This window comes from Rattus norvegicus, chromosome 10 (assembly GCF_021556685.1).
Source record: "Rattus norvegicus strain SHRSP/BbbUtx chromosome 10, alternate assembly SHRSP_T2T, whole genome shotgun sequence".
NCBI classification, from domain to species: Eukaryota; Metazoa; Chordata; class Mammalia; order Rodentia; family Muridae; genus Rattus; species Rattus norvegicus.
Genome location: NC_141543.1, coordinates 69196620 through 69215632, shown reverse-complemented (window position 1 = coordinate 69215632; position 19013 = coordinate 69196620). Strand labels below are relative to the sequence as shown.

General features: G+C 50.4%; 2 protein-coding genes and 1 long non-coding RNA gene across 44 annotated transcripts in view; 2 read left to right on the top strand and 1 right to left on the bottom strand.

The window, feature by feature from the left end:
• Positions 1–1483: 1483 nt before the first annotated feature.
• On the bottom strand, positions 1484–2599 carry LOC148002986 (uncharacterized). Its single transcript, XR_015631845.1, has 2 exons — positions 2474–2599; positions 1484–1894 (listed from the first exon to the last, which is right to left on the bottom strand). It is a non-coding gene; the product is annotated as an uncharacterized LOC148002986 (long non-coding RNA).
• Positions 2600–3877: 1278 nt separating this feature from the next.
• Positions 3878–19013, top strand: part of Foxn1 (forkhead box N1) — a 36428-nt gene continuing 21292 nt past the window's right edge. For 2 of the 42 annotated variants that reach the window (XM_087570498.1, XM_087570497.1), the window contains exons 1-2: positions 11320–11437; positions 12063–12220. In XM_087570498.1, coding sequence (XP_087426624.1) covers positions 11370–11437; positions 12063–12220 — 226 coding nt within the window. In that variant the 5' untranslated portion in view covers positions 11320–11369. 42 annotated transcript variants of the gene reach the window in all.
• On the top strand, positions 8611–9506 carry Rps2-ps18 (ribosomal protein S2, pseudogene 18). The gene has a single exon (XM_087574993.1). It carries the CDS (start codon positions 8638–8640, stop codon positions 9502–9504), a length of 867 nt encoding a protein of 288 aa, XP_087431119.1. The 5' UTR covers positions 8611–8637; the 3' UTR covers positions 9505–9506.

Here is a 19013-nt window from a genome sequence, read left to right as displayed (position 1 = left end):
AAAACCGGTCCCACCAGATCAGAGGAGACAGGCTGACCCATGCCGGGTGCTCAGAAAGATGGACCCTCATCCAAAATGGCAGCCCGCAGGAAGCTAGATGAAGGTTAGATACTTAAGAACAGGCTCAAACCTGCCATGGCCTTCAGGGTCCAGAGTCAGACAATATATAGCGATCTACCTCCTTACCTGTCCCACCCCACGCTCTCATAGACCCCAGATACTCGTATATCTGGCAAAGGGGGTGTGGTGACACCACATCACTGTCCATTTGAGCATCAATACCTCTCCTTGGCTCCAAGTCCTAATTCTCTCATTGGGGATGGTGCCATGTAAACCTGGGATTCATTTGAAGTTTCCTAGAGTCTTACCCAGCTCTGTTCTTCGGCAGAGGGGGAAAAGGGAAATATATCAGCTTTGTGTTCAAATGAAAAGGGGTACTGTCTACGAAGACGGAAAATACTTCATTCTTGTCTCCCAGCTGGGATCAGCATCCTTGCGGAGCTGCATATCCTAGGGGAGAGCAGATGGGAAGAGCATGGTTGTCTCTGAGGGACACGGATCCTGACAGGACATGCCAGGCATCCAGGGGGAGTGAGGTGTGTCAGTAGAGTGGCTCTGCCCCCACACTGCCCCCTGCCGCCCTGCTGGCATTCCTTACACATGAAGCACTGCATAAACCACAAGAAAACACCACCCCCCAAGGCCTCGAGGGATAGTCCCCCATAATGCAGTGGGCTCCCAGGAGAGCAATAGGAAAGATCTTCTCTGCTACATGGGTAACTGAAATCCAGCATTGGGGAAGGCTTCAGAGGACACAAGCAACTTGCCTGTTCATTTATTTGTTTGTGGTTTTGAGACCCGGTTTCCGAATGTAGCTGATGTTAGCCTGGAACTCACTACATAGACTAAGCTGACTTTGAGCTCAAGTTAATCCCCCTGCCTCAGCCTCTTGAGTGCCACCAAATCCAGCTGGTACCAAATCAACTCTACCTTGTTATCCCTGCTCAGAGGGGCAGAAGCAGACTGAGGTCACACTGCCTGTCCTGGGGCTGGCAGTCTTACTGATGCTGTCCTTTTTTTAGGGTAGAGGGACAGCAACCAGACTAGGGCCATAGTTGGACCATACAGGTGCTGTCTCCCCCAAGATGGGTTGAGGAGGGCCAGGCTAAAGGCAGCTCTTGTCAACCTAATCACCATCATTAGCATGGTAATAAAGTACAGGGACCTGGCTGGCCTTTGAGGGAGGGGCATGTCAGCCTGGGTCAGGGCCATAACAACAGCCTGACCACTATAGCCCTCAGCAGGTAGGTCAGGCCTGATAGCCAATAGCCAAGGATGCTGGACTCCTCTGCTAGGCTTGCACGCCCAGCACTGCTGCCTTCAGGGGCAAGGTAGCAAGAGGTTTAGGGTGTCTCATGGTAGCTGGAACTCAAGACATGAACTCCCCAGTGCTGTGGGAAACCAAGAGGCTGGAACACTTCACCATGGTCTACCAGATGGAGCTGTGTCCCTAATTTATTCTTGTGACCTGGTATACAGGGAATGTCATATACAACAATGAGTGTACCAGGAGCACACGAGTTCCTTTTTTTCCCCTAGAGGCCAGCAAGTTCTCAAATCCCTTTTCCAAGTTGGCTTGTGGGCCAAGTTTTGTGACCGTGAGGCAGTGTCTTGACCTCTCTGGCCTAAACTGATTTTAGTCTCAACAAATAGGCCCACATTTCTGAGCCAAGGCTATGCTTCCCCATTCCTGTGCTCTGAGACCCTGGGTGGGGGGAAATCATGTTTTCTACCCCATCCCCACCCACCCTATCCCCACCAACTAGCAACAGTCTACGTGGGCAGCCATGGCAGCCAGACCACAGAGGCAGCAGCTCCCAAACCTCAGAGACACCTGCAAGACAGAAAAGAACTTAATAAGTAGAACAAGTCCAGGTCACCCCATTGTCATGTCCGTCTCCTGAAGCACCCCAGGGCTCAAGGTCAGCCCCACTCAATTAGACCTCCTGGCGGGGGGGGGGGGGGTCTTTGTCTCCTAGTCTCTGAGGAAGGGAAGGGCTGGCAGAGGATGGAAAGAGCCAGGTCCTTCAGCAGGGCAGCTGCCGAAGGGGTAGCCTGCAGCCTCAGCTGGCTACAAACAGGAGGCTTAGGAGGAGTCAGCCTCCACCTGAAACACAGGTGTGCTACAAAGGAACGGTGGGGGGAGGGGGTAAGACTGTGGCCCCTTGAGGGTGGGGGACCCCTGTTCTCAGAGCCCTGGACTACACTCACCCACATGCCTGTTCTCACAGTCCCTTCACACCCACAGTCACAGAAAGCCACGGTCACAGACATCTGAACATCATGCTCAGACCCATGAGTCCTTACAAGTGTGCAGAGGCTCACACACGGCTCTGGCCAGCCACACCCAGCCACACATAGTAGTTCCATACCCCACCGTAGCTTTGGGTAAGCCCGAGGAGGGAGAAGGTACCTGTTCATTCTGCAGCAGAAAACCCACTGTTCTTAGAGTCAAGTCTCACCTCCTCTGATCCCAGTGAGGAGGGAACAGGACTGGAGTACAGCACCCATCCAAGGCCTGACAACTCTGCCCTGATCCTCCCCCTCAGACCCTCCCCACCAAGCTTGGAAACTCCCTGCACTTCCCAAGGGTCAGCCAACCAGAACAGGGCGGACCTCCCTGGCCAGATCTCCTGAGGCTCTGGTCCAGTTGTTCTATCAGCTAGCCAAGGAGCCACCGCCCCCCAGCACGTCCACCCTGTGACCAGATCCCTCCAGATCCCTGCAGCCAGCCTGCGGTGAGGCCTGCCTTAACATTTCGTGCTGGGGTAGTCTGTAGAGGGCAGTGTGCTGAGGCCTGAAACCAGGACCTCAAGTGCTTTACCAGAGCCCTGCCCCGGGACCCCTCTGCAGACCTTTCTCAGAGTCTTCCAACAATGGAGTGAGACAGTGTCTGCAGTGGCAGGCTCAGTCTTAGGAACTAACTCGCTTTGAAAAGCAGAGTCCAGCCTACAGGAGCAGAGTTGGGCAGATATGTCAGGCATGGTGAACTGTGCCTATTATCCCGGGCAGAGGAATTGCTGCAAATTCAAGGCCTACACAGAGAGTTACCCAGCCAATCAGGGCCATGAACTAACACCTGTCTAAAATGAAAGAGAGAGAGTGGGGGACTGTCTTAGTCAGGGTTTGTATTCCTGCACAAAACAGCATGACCAAGAAGCAGGTTGGGGAGGAAAGGGTTTATTCAGCTTACACTTCCATATCACTGTTCATCACCAAAGGAAGTCAGGACAGGAACTCACACAGGGAAGGAACTTGGAGACAGGAACCGATGCAGAGGTCACGGAGGGGTGCTTTTTACTAGATTGCCCCCCATTGACTTGCCCAGCTTGCTTTCTTATAGAACCCAGGACTTCCAGCCCAGGGACGGTACCACCCACAATGAGCACCTCCCCACCTTGATCACTAATTGAGAAAATGCCTTGAAGCTGGATCTCATGGAGGCATTTCCTCAAGGGAGGCTCCTTTCTCTGTGATGACTCCAGCTTGTGTCAAGTTGTCACACAAAACCAGCCAGTACAAGGACCAAGGATGGAAAGAAGGTTCGGTCATTAAAGGAAGGGCTCATCACACAAACATAAGGACCTGAGTTCACGCCTCAGAACCACACAGAAGCCCAAATGCAGCATCTTGTGGCCTGAACCTGGGAACAGGGAGTCTTTCCAGCTAGTCACTACAGTTAAGGCAGCTTTAGATTCAGTAAGAAACTCTGAAAACGAGGAGAGGAGACAAAAAAGAAGACATCATACGCTGATCTCTGGCCTCCATTTACACACTCAACACACCCACACAAACACAAGCACACACCCTCCCTGGTCCCAACCCCTCCCACACACATGTATAACTTGGCCAAAGATGGCCTGTTCTGATTTAAGGCAATGGTGCCCATGCCTGTTCCATGACACAGGGGCTCTAAGCATGGAAACTGCACCTCCGGCTTCGGTCTCCACAGTCTTTCTCTAGACTGGAACCTGGCAGACCCTGCTGCAGGGATTTTCACACCTGCCCAGCACTGGGCAGCGCTTTGGCAAGCAGGCCACAGCTCTAACCCAGGCCTGTTCAAACAGCAGCTGTGGCCACCGGGACCAACGCCAGCACAGTTCTGTCTGCAGGAGGGTAGGAGTGCTTTCTGAGTCAACACCGTAGATGCTAGAATCGAGGTGAGTGTTAGAATGCGGCTTCAAGACCTAGGAGAGGACACTGAGGGCCTGGTTTGATGAGAGGAGTTAACAGTCCAGTCTGTTATCAGGAGGAAGATCTCACTCAGCCTCTTGATCCAAGGGCAGAGGGAGCAGAGGCAGAGACTGCAATCAAGAGGAAGGGGCTTTTCCAACAGAAAAACATTGGAAGGAGTGGAAATCCTAGCTCTTGGGAAGCTGAGACAGGAGGTTGTAGGTTTGAAGGCAGTCTGGAGTATATTGTGAGTCCCAGGGCAATCCAGACTGCATAAGGATAATTTGTCTTTAAAAGACAAAACAAAAAAATAATAATAACTGAAAGAAGCAGAATCAGGTCCAAAGAGATGGCTCAGCCAGTTAAGGCTCTTGTTACCAAGTCTGAAAACCTGGGTCTGATCTGGGACCCACATAGTGGAGTAGAGAACTGACTCCCATAAGTTGTCCTCTGACCTTAATATAGACACTAAGGCATACACAGGCATGCACACATACAAATTTACATATACATATATAATACAAAATGTGTATCATATCTACATATACATATACATATTTGTATGAGTACTTTTAAAGTCTTAAAAGAAAGAATCTCACTGTGGAGACAGCCACAGTCTCCTGGGATTCCACCAGGGCCTTCCCAGAATCCCTGACTGTTGAATCAACTTCCATTCTCTCAATTTTTAATGAAGTTAAAAGTCTTTCATTTGTATTTTGGCCATTGGTAGTTTGTTTGTAAATTCATGTTTATTGTCTATTTTTTTTTCTGAGAGATGGACTTTAATTTATTTGTAGGAGTTCTTTATATATTATGGATACTAATCCTTGACCTTACATGTTGCAACAGTTCCTTCTAGCTGTAACTTTTGCCTTTTAACTTTGTTTATATTATATTTTGTTCTAAATAAATTTTGAATTTGTACTTAGTAAAATCTGTCAATATATCCCTGAATGCCTTCCTGATTTGACACCATGCTTCAAGGTGTCTTCCCTACATCATATTTTCATAAAATATTTTCTGTATTTTTATATTGATTTGCGTGGTTTATCCACTTTTTCATCTAGGGTTTAAGAGGTATGCAATTAGTTTGTTCATTTTCTTTGAATCTTACTCTGTAGCCCAGGCCGACTCACTATGTATTTCACTCTGGCCTTGAACTCATGGCAATCCTCCTGCCTCAGCCTCCCGAGTGCTAGGATTCCAGGTGTGTGCCCCACACCTGTCTTCTGTCACTGTTTTGTTTTGTTCCGTGTTCTTGAGACAGGAGTTTATGCACTCACGAGCTCTTGGCCTTCCTGCCTCCACATCCTTTCACTGTGAACATGGAGTGTGAAGTAGGATTTCACTTTCCTAACTATTTCACCTCTGTTGTCTCAAATCCATTTGTAGTAATTTTTGTGTTTTCCCTGCTTCTTTGTGAACTTATTATCAATGCTCAACCCTCAAAAAATCATCAACTTAATCTTGGACTCTTTTCCATTAATGAATTCACTTATTTATTTTGATGCTAAAACTACATTTAGTTTTTTATTGGAGATAGTTTTTTAATCATTTTTATTTATTTTATCTATGCATTTATTACTGAGAGGGCCTGTGTGGCATGACACACACGTGGTGCTCAGAAGGCAACTCTAAGGAATCAGTTTTATCTAACTTTTTGCGGGTCCTGAGGATCAAACTCAGAGAGCAAGCACATTTATCCCATAAGCCATCTCGGCAGGCCAGTGGTGTTTTATTTACTTTTGAGTCAAAGTCTTGCTGTGTAGCCCAGGTTAGCCTCAAACTGAAGCTCCTCCTGAGTGCTTGAATTCTCCACCTGCACCACCATGCCCGGCTCCCAGACTCACCTGGTCTCTCCTGTGAGGCCTCTTTGGGAGTCCTGAAGATTGTCAAGGCAAGTTTTAAAAGCTCTAAGTCATTTGGATATATTTACTCTTCCCCTAGACTTTAGACTCAACTTGTCAAGTTCTAAGAACCAAGGATGTTAGGTTTTGAATTTGATGGACATTCTGTTTGGAGATTATCTGGACAAAAACCCACTTTTATGCAACATTGCGTTTTTAGTTTTCTCGTTCTGTAATAGGACATATCCTTGTATTTCCCTAGGCCTTATTTTTATGTTGGCTGGTAAAAACCTACTGTTTTCCTGATGTGGATTCTTAGTAAACTTACTGGTGGGCTGCAATGTCATTACTGTGGAGGTGTGGGTCTTCTGTGTCTGTTCTCAATTCCTTTTGTTTTTTTTTTTGTTGTTGTTGTTGTTGTTTTTTGTTTGTTTGTTTTTTTCGGAGCTGGGGACCGAACCCAGGGCCTTGCGCTTGCTAGGCAAGCGCTCTACCACTGAGCTAAATCCCCAACCCCCTGTTCTCAATTCCTAATACGAGGCATGGCTATGACACCAGGGCTGGTCTTGAATCCAATCCTCCAGTTCCCAGACTGGGGTTACAGGTGTGCAGTTCTGCACATGGCTGGTGTTTCCTAGTTCATTTTCACCTGCATAGAAATTATATTTTGACTCTTACTGACCTAACTGCTATTTGGCTACCCAATGAAATTCACTCATCACCTCTAGCAGTCTTTCCTCTGATTCTCTTTGTTTTTTTTTTCTCTTTCTTTCTTTTGTTTTGTTTCTTTTTGTGTTTTGTTTTTATTTGACTTTGTTTTTCAAGGCAGGGTTTCTCTGACTCTAGGAGTCCTGACTATCCTGGAACTTGCTCAATAGAGCAGGCTGGCCTCAAAGTCTCAGAGATCTGCCTGCCTCTGCCTCCTGAGTGCTGGGATTAAAGGCCACCACCACCCAACTCTCTCCCATCTCTTAAATATCTGCATCATTTGCAAAATGTGTATCCTTCCTTCTTTTGTTTATACCTGATAAATGATTTCTCTGTCACCAGTGAAATAGCCAATTCAAGACAGATTAGATTAGATTAAATGCAAGTTTATTGAGAAGCTGCTTTTGGGAGAGTTCACTGGTCCCAAGAACTGAGGCCAGGGAAGTCACCATGGGAAGGGGGTGGGGTGGGAAAGAGAAAGAGAGAAATGGTGGGAGAAGGAGAAGAACAGAGGGAGAAAGAGCAGAGAGACCAAAATGTCTGGATTATATAGGGAGGAGCCTCTGGGGAAAAGGGCACCCAGCCCCTGGGCTGGAAAGTTCAAGGTTGAAGGCAGGGAATGCCACTTAGGTACTGAAGGATGCTGGACCTGACTGTCCTGGAACTTGCTCAATAGAGCAGGCTGCTTTGATATGTGAAATATGCATCTTAGTTTCTTGTCCTGATCCCAAACTCAACAACACCTTCTCCCTATATCCCTTCTTTCCTTTTTCTTGCCCCTGAGACTGGCTGTACTGGAACTCCCTGTAGACCAGGCTAGCCTCACAGAGATCTGCCTGCCTCTGCCTCCTGCGTACTAAAATCAAAGCGTGTGCCACCTTCGCTTGGTATTTCTCCCCCTTATCTTAACAAAACTCTTTTATTATATGTAGTTATTTATTTGGGGGAGGGAAGGAACCTCAAGTCATGACATATGTGTACAGGTCAGAAGACAACTTGCAGGAGCCAGTCAGCTGCCTGCTTTCACAGCGCAGGTCCCAAGGATTACATGCAAGCAGTTTGGTCTTGGCTGCAGGGGCCTTTATGGACTTTTTTGGGTTTCCTGGTTCTCTGTGCCTAAAATACCCATACAGAAATACTTTTTTTTCTTTTCTTTTTTTCGGAGCTGGGGACCGAACCCAGGGCCTTGTGCTTGCTAGGCAAGCACTCTACCACTGAGCTAAATCCCCAAACCCCAGAAATACTTTTGAGTCTAGAAATGACAATCAGCCCTGGATACATCAAACAAAGCAACAATTCCCAAACACACAAGACAGTCTCAGCCATGCCACATCTCTGTGAAACTCCGTTCAGTATTAGTTGTATGGTACTGGAGCTCCCCTTGAAACAATTCCCCTTAAAGGAAAGACCATTCACCACTCCTAGAGAAAGGTGAATTGACTCGGATTCTCTGGCCTAACCCCAGAAGACCTCTTGCCAAGCTGTGTAAGCATGTCTGCATTGTCCCCCACTCCTCCCAGGGCTTCCTATAGGGAAGGGAGATGCATATTTATTGACCATCAGTTCCCACCGAGGGCTGTGCTGGGAACCATGAACGTAAGCATTATTAGCCTTTCCAACAACTCTGTAGACGATTTCCTGAGACGAGGACCTAGGCCAATGTAGAGGATCACACAGCTAACCATTATGTACAAATAGGTCCATTGAGCCAGATGTGGTGGAGCATGTGCCTGTAACTCTACAGCTCAGGAAGCTGAGGCAGGAGGATTGTAGAGAGTTCTAGACTACAGTGTGGGACTCTGTCTTAAGACCAAGACATCTCGCTTCTTCTTCTTCGGGAAAACACCAAATGGCGGATGACGCCGGTGCAGCGGGAGGGCCCGGAGGACCCGGGGGCCCAGGATTAGGAGGCCGCGGCGGCTTCCGCGGAGGATTCGGCAGCGGTCGTGGCCGAGGCCGTGGCCGCGGTCGAGGCCGCGGGGCTCGTGGAGGTAAAGCTGAAGACAAGGAGTGGATCCCCGTCACCAAGCTGGGCCGCCTGGTTAAGGACATGAAGATCAAGTCCTTGGAGGAGATCTACCTGTTCTCCCTGCCCATTAAGGAGTCTGAGATTATTGACTTTTTCCTGGGTGCATCTCTAAAGGATGAAGTTCTGAAAATCATGCCAGTGCAGAAGCAGACTCGGGCTGGCCAGCGGACCAGGTTCAAGGCCTTTGTCGCTATTGGGGACTACAATGGCCACGTTGGTCTTGGTGTTAAGTGCTCCAAGGAGGTAGCCACTGCCATCCGAGGGGCCATCATCCTGGCCAAGCTTTCGATCGTCCCAGTGCGGAGAGGCTACTGGGGGAACAAGATTGGCAAGCCCCACACTGTGCCATGCAAGGTGACAGGCCGCTGTGGCTCTGTGCTGGTTCGTCTCATCCCTGCCCCCAGAGGCACTGGCATTGTCTCTGCTCCTGTGCCCAAGAAGCTACTGATGATGGCCGGTATAGATGACTGCTACACTTCAGCCAGGGGCTGCACTGCCACCCTGGGCAACTTTGCCAAGGCCACCTTTGATGCCATCTCCAAGACCTACAGCTACCTGACCCCTGACCTCTGGAAAGAGACTGTGTTCACCAAGTCTCCTTATCAGGAATTCACTGACCATCTTGTGAAAACCCACACCAGAGTCTCTGTTCAGAGGACCCAGGCTCCAGCTGTGGCTACCACATAAGGGTTTTTATACAAGAAAAATAAATGAATTAAGTCTAAAAAAAAAAAAAAAAAAAGACCAAGACATCTCCAATGTTCTCTGTCTGTCTGTCTCTCTCTCTCTCTCTGTGTCTCTGTCTCTGTCTCTGTCTCTCTCTGTCTCTGTCTCTCTCTGTCTCTCTGTCTCTGTGTGTGTATGTGTGTGTGTGTGCATGTGTGTGATGGGTACACTCACCTGTGCATTTGTGTGTGAGGGCCAGAGGTCAATGCTATCAGTCTTCCTCATTCAGTCTCCACCTTACTTTTTGAGGAAGGGTATCTCACTGAACCTAGAACTTGGTGTTTTGGCTAAACCGACTGCCTCCCCAGGTTATGGGTGTGTCCTGCCAAGCCTGGCTTTTACTTGGGTTCTGGGGATCCAGGCTCGGTCCTTCTGCCTCCATCTCATCCACTGAGCCATCTCTCTGACCCAAAATGTTCTCAAGTGTTTCCAGCCCACTCCATGCTTGTTCTATAAGATCTGACCCACCCTCCAGCCATGACCCTACTGTGCCTTTAGAGGGAGATTCTGTGAATGGAGAAAGTAGGCCTGCCAAACCTTGGGCCAGAGGCTGTGTACCAGCCACTAGACAGTAGTTTTATCATACCAGTCCTTAGCTCCAGGAAGAGGTAAAGGTAGGTGGAGAGGAGGAAGAAGACAGGAGGAGGGAGAGGGAGGGAGGGAGGGAGGGAGGGAGAGGATGGGCACACGAGACACTAATGGGACAAAAAGTCTGTGGAGGAGCAAGGACAGGCCTCAGGCTTATTCAGGTAAGACTTATGGTGGCCATTTCCTAGACCCACCAGGCACTGCACTCCAACTGTGAACCCTGGGGGGTTGGGACCCAGTAGCCACTCAGATATTTCCACTCTGTGTGGATGACAGAATGAAGCAGCCTCCACCTCCACCCACACCCATCCATGGGGCAGGATGACCGAGAGCAGAGACGCATGGCTATAAACTCAACGACACACAGCAAGGAGACACAGGCCTGAGTACAGGGACAAAAGCCACAGATGCACAGACATTAGGGAAGATGTAGATGCAAACAGACAATCTCTGGGAGGACCTGCAGCAAAGCAGGCATGGCCACAGACATGGGAGGGAAGTCACGTGGATTTGGGGATACACACTACCTCACACAATGTCGGATAATATGACATGCAGATGAGCCAACCCTGTGGACATTTCCCAGAAAGCAATGGGCCCTTGAGGGGTCTCAATCACTGCTGGTCCACACTCTGCCTGAGAGGACTCAGTGCTGCAACCATGTGCTGCTTCCTGGAACCCCCTTACCAGCTCCATGAACACACATGTGGCGGCTGGGTTCTCCTGACACACAGGTGCATGTCCCGACAGGTCTGGGCCCCACCCATGGGGGCTGACATCTCTGTTCTGGGGTGCAGGTGGGGGCCGCAGAGCCACCCCTTCCCCCGCAAGCCACAGGCCGTGCCCCCTGGCAGGGACTGGGGGCCCAGGCTGGCGCAGGAGGGGAGGGCTGGGGGGCCGGGCGCGGCCAGGGCGGGCACAGGAGCCAGTACCTGTCAAACAAGAGCCAAGGAGCAAACTAGCTTCTTAGTCACCTTTCTCTTCTCCCCGTTTTTGGCAGCAACCCCTCAGGGCAAGGGGAAGCTGATATCATAATTATTGGCTCACCCAGCAGCTGCCTCCCCTCACCTGATGTCAGCGCAGACCCAGGACAATCAGGCTGACGGACTGACAGACCGTCGGAGCTCCTGGCCCCCCAGACCCAGGCCCCCACGCCGACCTGCTTCACTGAGCAGGTAAGAGGAGACCTGGCCCAAGTCAGCCGTGGAGGCCAGCAGGGGAGGGGGCTTGGCTTTTTAATGGACTTCAGGAGGCACTGGGTTCTCCTCAGCGTCTCACTGTCTCTCCAGGGAGCCTCAGGATCAGGGTGAGTGCCTGGAGGCTGAGGGGACCCCTCCTCCATGCTCCTCTCCCTTTCCTGGCCCAGGCCTTCCAACTTTGATCCTTCTTGCTGTAATGTAGGACTCTGTCATGCTGTGAGTGGTGGCTCTATGCAGTAGGTCTGTGAGGTGGCTTTGTGTGGTGGCACCCACCCTGGCTTGGGAGGCAATAATTACTCCAGATGGACAGCTAGAGTTCAAAGATAGACAGGCAGAACCCCAGTCAAGGACTGAGTGACTGGGTGGAACGTCGGGTACCCAACTCTGGCAACTTGTCCCATCTCTCTGGAATACCTGGGCTGGGGTCTGTACAACCCAGATTCCGTGGGAGGCTTGACTTGCTGACAGGAGAATAGTGCACCTTGTGCAGAAGCAGACAGGCGGCAACAGGTGCTGCAGCTAGGAGCCGGTGCTCAGGCGAGGCACACCTCTCTGAGCACCAGAGAATTTTCTCTTCTTTAAGATCTCTGCAGTAGAGAGGAGTGGCCAGAAGACTGGGACAGGCAGAGGGTTCACAGACCCCCCCCACCAACCCCAACCTAGAATTGGAAAATCTAGCAGCCAGAAGCCCCTTTAGCTACTGAGGCTACCTTCTGCTCTGTACCCAACCAGGCAAAATCCTGGAATTTGCTGTGGAGCCCCCGCGCCGCGCCCCCCAGCCTGCCTTCAGTGTCCAAAGACCGAAGAAGCACGTTGGGTTAAGGCTAGAGTAATAAGTGGGCGTGTTCGCCTCTTCGCTCTGTACCTACAAACTCAGGCGACAAGTCTGGGTATGTGCAGCGGCAGGGTACAGCTGCTCGGCAAGAAAGGACCAGATGGAGAAGATGCTTCCCCTCGGGACACCGTACCTCTGTGCCGGGTAGCTCCCACACCAGACAGAGCTTGGTCCTCTCTGTGTTCTAAACTGTTCAGGAGGAAGTTCAATGGTTTCCCTCATAGCTTTTTTGAAATCATAATTGCGGTAGCGTCCCCCGTCTAGCTTCTCCACTTCCTTCTCTTTCTTCTACTGATGAAGCCCATTTCCCTTGCACTGAGTGACAAACATGGGATAGAGGGGGTGGCAATGAACTTTAGCCCTATCCCCACTGGGCTTGGCAAGAGCTTTTTTCACAGAACGGGACAAGATGCTGGTAGTAGAATGGCATTCCTGCCGATGAAGCACGGTGGCACATTGGCTCTCTCTTGTGGCTCTGTGAGGGGCTAAGACGGAGCTGAGCTGGTTCCAGGGGAAGAACAGAGGGTCCAAGTGCGGCCCTCGGTTGAGAATCCTCAGGGGTGAAGATGCCATGGGGAGGGGCACTTGCCCTCCCAGCTCTCCACCCGGCCCCGCCCGGCCCAGGCAGCCTGTGCGGAGCTCAGCTCTCGGCTGCAAGGCCTGCTGAGGCACGCTGCACCCCCAGGCCTCTCGCTTCACTCCGGGCCAAGAACCTGTTCTCCCGGGAATGCTGGGGAGTTCTCAGAGGACTTTAGTTCCCAGGGGTTTAGGGAGCCCAGAAATCCTCTGGACCAGTGAGTGAGACATGGAAAAGCAAGAAAATGGAAAGACTGGGGGTGGGGGTGGGGTGAGGTCACGAGGGCGGGGGTGGGGTGTTGGGGGGGTGAGGTCACGAGGGCCCATTGCTCTCTTCACCTGTGTCTATCCACACACAGATTCCGCACTTCTCCCAAACTGACAGCTTTTATTGCTCTTCATGAGAAAGAAGCCTTGGGACAGTGAAAGACAAAAGAAAAAGCCCCTCACGGCACATGCCTTCTGCCACATGCCATCCTTTGGTCCCCATGGAAAGTCCCTTCTGCCCTCTAAGAAAATGACAGATCATCATCCCACTTGGGCCCAATAGCTCCCAGCCATGGAGTCTTTTCTACTAACCTTTCCTCTTCTAGCTTGCGTTAAGCCTGGTCTTCATGGACCAGCAGAACCCTCTACTACCTGACCTGAATCTGCATACATAGAGCCTGTGTTCCTCAGTACATAAAAACCCCAGACCTTCTCAGCCTGCGGCTCTGTCATTCTCTCCAGCACCATATTCTGTCGAGATCGGGGCCACCTCTTTGTCTATGTTTTGAGACATGATCTCCCTATCTAGCCCACGCTCCTGTGGAACTTTCAGTCTCCTGCTGCCTTGGCCTTCTGAGTGCTGGAACTAAAGGTGTGCAATACCCCACTCACCTTATGGGTCACTTCTGGTTCCCCATACCAAAGGGACAAAGAGGATAAAAGGCAGAGGCCATCATCCCTGTTGAAACCCACCAAGCTTCTACAATAGGAGATGGTGGCTTCAGGGAGAGAGTTCGGCATTTTAAATTTAGTTCTTGCATGCAGCCCATGTAACCCCAGAAGGCAGTTTCCCGGGGAGGGCAGGCCAGCAGTGATCTGGGATGAATTGTCCCATACTCAGCGCAGGGGACTTTCTGAGCTCTGAGATGCTACATCCCAAAAGCTCCCATCAAGTGACCCTCCAGTAAGTTGCATTCCTATCTCTTCCAGCTGGCCTTGGTCCCTGCCACCTTTTGCATCCCAGCCCCAAACCCATTTCCTTTTCCCAGCCCGCCTTATGTATCCCAGGTTTGACCTGAGCAGGAGCTTCTGCTGTGTGGGTCTCCTGTGTCCTGAGACTACAGGTGCAGCCATGACACTTGGCCCTCCCTTATCTCCCAGTTCAACCCTGTTTCCTTTCTACCTTTAATCCCTATCCTCAGTGTTACCAAAGTCTATACAATCCCCTCTCCCTCCTACTTCCTCTCCCTTTTTCTTACTCAGCTCCCAGGCTCCTCCCTCATAGCCCTGTGATCCCATCGGCACCCCCGTAGGATGGGTAGGCAACCCTGTGTACAATCAGGGAATCTAGAGCCTCTCTTAATGTTCCCTAATTTATTCTCCAAACTAAGAATCCCAGATCCATGTCCCAGGGACAAATGGATTATATGAGATCATCCCTAGAGAAGCTCTCAGCCTCCCGATTACCAAATGAGCCTTAAGAAGCTAGATGTTGGCAAACAGTAAAATGGAGTTCAGCTAGAGTATCGTTTGGTGGGAAATCCTGTGCTCTATAGGCCTGAGGTCCCTGATGCTAACCTCAGACCCCAAAATAAAAATGAAACCATCTGGGTGAGTTCAGATACAAGACAAGTGTCTGATGCTGCCCCTGTGTAGCCAGCAAAGGGGGGAGGGCTGGAGGAATGACTGACTGATGCCATCAGACATGGCTAGGCCAAGGCAGGAAGATGGACAGCACCTGAAGTAAGGCCAGCTGGGTTCCTTAGGATTGACTGCCACTGTCACGAGTATCCCCCAGTCTCTACCCCGCCTCCTGTAGCTCTTGCTTAGTCAGTGTAGATTAATGGGACTGGGGAAAGAATTAGCTGAATCGTGATCTCTCGGGGGAACTAGAACCTGCTGTGAGTCACAGGGAAGGAACCTGAGCTCTCAGGGAGATTCTGGAAGCTTCCTGGGTGTGTGTGGGAGGGTAGGGGGTTATTCCTTGAGACCTCTCTGAGATGCTACCTAGAGACTGCTGGGAGGCACAGCCCTGACTCTCTACCCCAAACTTGCAGAATGATAATGTGGTTAGCCAGTTACCAGCATGCTCTCAAAAACCCTCCAAAGGGCCTTCGGCACTCTCCCAGCCTGAAACCACTATTTGTGACAAACTGCAGCCAGCCTAGCACCAACACATAGTCAGTTTACTTGGCACTGTCACACAGTCAGTATGCACGCAGACACCCAGAACAGGGCGTGGCCCTGGAACCAGATTGCCTGCAGACAGATGGAAGTCTCACATACACTTGTAAATTCCACAGCCATGTCCCAGACTGCAGCAGCCTATCAGGTTCAGCTCCATAGGATGTGAACAAGGATGAACATACACACACACACACACACACACACACACACACACACACTCCACTGTGATGTGAAGACCAGTTAGCACACTTGTCAGCTCTCGTCTGCACACAGCCAGAAGAACTACATCGATGTTCAGTCAGTGGTAGGATGTACTCCAACCCTGTATCAAAGGGGTCCTAGAGTCTACCCTGGGCACCTACAGATCAAGTGACTTAGAGAAGTGTCTCCTGTAATCCCAGCAGTGAGCAGAATGAGGCAGGAGGATTGCTGAGTTTGAAGCCAACGTGGGTAGTCCAAGCTATATAGTGATTCTGAAATCAGCCTGGAATTCATGGTGAGACTCTGTCTGAAAAAAAAAAAAAGAAAAACAAACAAACAAATAAAAAGAACAGCCAGGTAGTGGTGGCACAGGCCTTTAATCCCAGAACTCAGGAAGCAGAAGCAGGTGGATCTCTGTGAGTTCAAGACCAGCCTGGGCTAAAGAGTGAGTTCCAGGACAGACAAGGCTACACAGAGAAACCCTGTCTTGAAAAAAAAAAAAAAAAAAGCACCAAAAAGAAAAAGAAAGAAGGGAAGGAGAAAAGGGAGAGAACCTGAACTTTGATGGGCCTTTCTATGCTTACACACAATACGCTTAGAGTGTGAGGGGTTGGGAGAAGAAATTTGGGGTTATGGAAAAGCCAGAAGGATGGAGAGAGGGAGTGTCAAGAAGAAAAGGTGGAGGGGTTGGGGATTTGGCTCAGTGGCAGAGCGCTTGCCTAGGAAGCGCAAGGCCCTGGGTTCGGTCCCCAGCTCCCAGCTCCGAAAAAAAGAACCAAAAAAAAAAAAAAAGAAGAAGAAAAGGTGGAGCCAAGTAGCCAGAGCAGCTCAGGAAGTCCCTCCGAATCTCACTTCTCCAAGGGCATGCTGGGATCGCAGAGCCAGCTCAACATGACAGCACCTGGAGGAAGGAGGGGCATGTACAGCACACACACCTAGGAAATCATCCCTAGCCTGGCATGGCAGTGCAGGCTTCTAACCCCAGCTACTCAGGAGGCTGAGGCAGGCAGAAAGATGTTCAAGGCAGGTCTGGGATACACAGTGAATTCAACGCCTGCTTAAGCAACTTAGTGACTGCAACCTTGTTTCAATATTTTTTTTTAAAGAAAAGAGCTGGGGGGGGGGGGGGTTGGGGATTTAGGTCAATGGTAGAGCGCTTGCCTAGAAAGCGCAAGGCCCTGGGTTCAGGCCTCAGCTCCAGAAAAAAAAAAAAAAAAAAAAAAGAAAGAAAAGAAAAAGTGCTGGGTCTAAAGCTCATTGGTAAAGCACTTGCCTTGGCACAGGCAAGACCTGATGTTCAGTCCTAGCCCCACAAAAACAAACAAAGCCATGTGCCTCCTTGGTTGGCTTCAGTTCTCCTCTCTGTCACACAGACAGGCTTTGGATGGGAGCATCTTTCAATATGCGTCCTCCTCCTTGGCTCGTGCTTTAGGACCAGTGACTGCCCTGCCTGCCGTTTGCTTGGACATAGGACAGGAAGTGCACCAGCATGCGTCCATCTTGTGCTGAATCAGGGTTATTAGCAGTGGTGGCAGAATTAATGCCCCTAATAATAGATTGGTGGTAATGAGCAGTACTGGTAATAATATGTACAGAGAGAGGCCTCTGACCAAGGGACAGTGGCATCCTGGGCCACCTGAGGCCCCTACTAAGGTGAGCAGGCAAAAGGTGACTGATATACCCATACTTCTACAGAGAACATAGTAGGTTCTCTGCAGTGCCATGGCTCCCTAGGATCCCAGGGGAGGAGGCAGAATGTTGGCTCCCTCCTTAGAATGCTTTCTTCCTGCTTCTCACCTGCTCCTAGGGACAGGACAGCAGGACAGAATGAAGTTACTACTTCACGGAGGAGGAAGTAAGCTTCATCCTAGTCACTAGCCCATGCTGATGACAGAGCCAGGAGGTCCTCCCACAGTGCCTAAGAGGGAAAGAGGGGTCCTGTAGGAAGCTGGGAGAATCCAAGCTTGGTGAAGCCTTCAGAACAGAATCCAGGTTAGGAGAGGAGATGACAGAAGTTCCCATCATCCCTGCTAGATTTACAGATCAAATCCTCAGCTGCCAGCTACTGACATAGCCAATTGGCCTGGCACCCAATTTTAGGGGTTGCGGGGAGGAGGCTCAGTTCCAAATGATGTCATTGTGGGGTGGGGTTTCTTGGCCTCTAATGGGCACTCAGAAGCCAGAGGCTTCTTCTGCCCTTCAGCCTGTCCTCCTTCACATCTCTTCAGCACATGTGGCTTGCCTCAGGAAGAAAGATGAGGTGATAAACCCTCCTAGCCCTTCAATCCTTTCCCTCGCCTACTTCTCTCGTCTTTGGTCATGGCTAAGCAGACCGAGAGTTCGAGGGAAATTTCCTCTCTGGAAGCCAGTGTCTAAGGCCCCAGATCCCTGTTCGCTGTAAGGTGCATCCAGAGGTGTCCCACCCAGCTCTCCATTTAGATCTTAATATTTCTTTTTAGATGATGACGACTGTCACTATTGTTTCTCAAGACAGGGTCTCTCTCTGTGTAACCCTGGCTGTACTGGAACTCACTCTGTAGACTAGGTTGACCTCAAACTCAGAGCTCCTCCTGAGTGCTGGGATTAAAGGCCTTCACCACTAACCACTGCCTGTCCTTTACCTTTTTTCCTTGTGTGTGTGTGTGTGTGTGTGTGTGTGTGTGTGTGTGTGTGCGCACGTGATATGGGGGTCTCACAAATGCAGCCTAGGCTGACCTTAAATTTGTCATCCTCCTGCCTCTGCCTCTGCCTCCCAGATTACACACTATTAGCTCAACTAGGAAAGAGTTCTGTCTCCAAATTCTTTGTCAGGTCTATCCCCACCACTCAGGGCTTCAAAATTCCCCTCGAAAGGTGGAGTTAGGGGCTTTTCCCTTTCTGGCTATCCAAAGGTGTCATGTTCTTGAATATGAGAATGCCTACTAACCTTGAAGGGGAAGCCACCTTGCTCCTAGAAACAAGATCTGGGGGTAGGCTCTTGGTCTTGGAGCATGGGTGCCAGCAGAGGCAGGTAGGCAGAAGGGAGGAAAAGGCAGATCATAAATGACTCCCAAGAAGAAAAGCAAGCATTACTGTGGATGAGGTCTCGGGTGGACACGAGAGGTCCCTAGAGAGAGATCTCTAAGGAGGGAGAGTACAGGAGGGCCAATTTCTTAAGCTAGGTGTCCATAGCAAGGGAGAAGAGAGGCCTAAAACAATTCTAGGAGTAGAGGGTAGCTTTGAGAACCAGCCTTTCTTTTTTTCTTTCAAATCTCTTTCTGACCATTTACAAGACAGGCATCCATAGGTATGTCAAAGACATCCATCCATCCACCTGTCTATCCATGGCCCATCTATCTGTTCATCTGTAAGTCATTCATCTATCTCTTCATCCATCCTCTGTCTGTCTATCCATCTTCCATCCAACCACCCACCCAACTATCCATCCACCTGTCTAGAGAGGTCAGGGCTACTGGGAAGGGCCTGTGGTCCTGTGGCATTTATGGGGCATGTGACTTGCCTGCTTGGCCCGGGGAGGCAGTCCCACCCCTGCCCTGGGGCAGGGGGCCGGTCCTGACATGTGGGCGTATTTATACCTGGATGGAGGCTCCCCTGAAGCTGAAAGCTGGATGACTCCCCAAAGCCGGGATGGTGTCCTCGGCCCAGAGCCCACTGTAAGTGTTTAGACATGGCTTCAT

Bases quoted from the DNA above. Each gene is read 5' to 3' on its own strand.
- Rps2-ps18 (XM_087574993.1), top strand. From the start codon at position 8,638: ATGGCGGATGACGCCGGTGCAGCGGGAGGGCCCGGAGGACCCGGGGGC.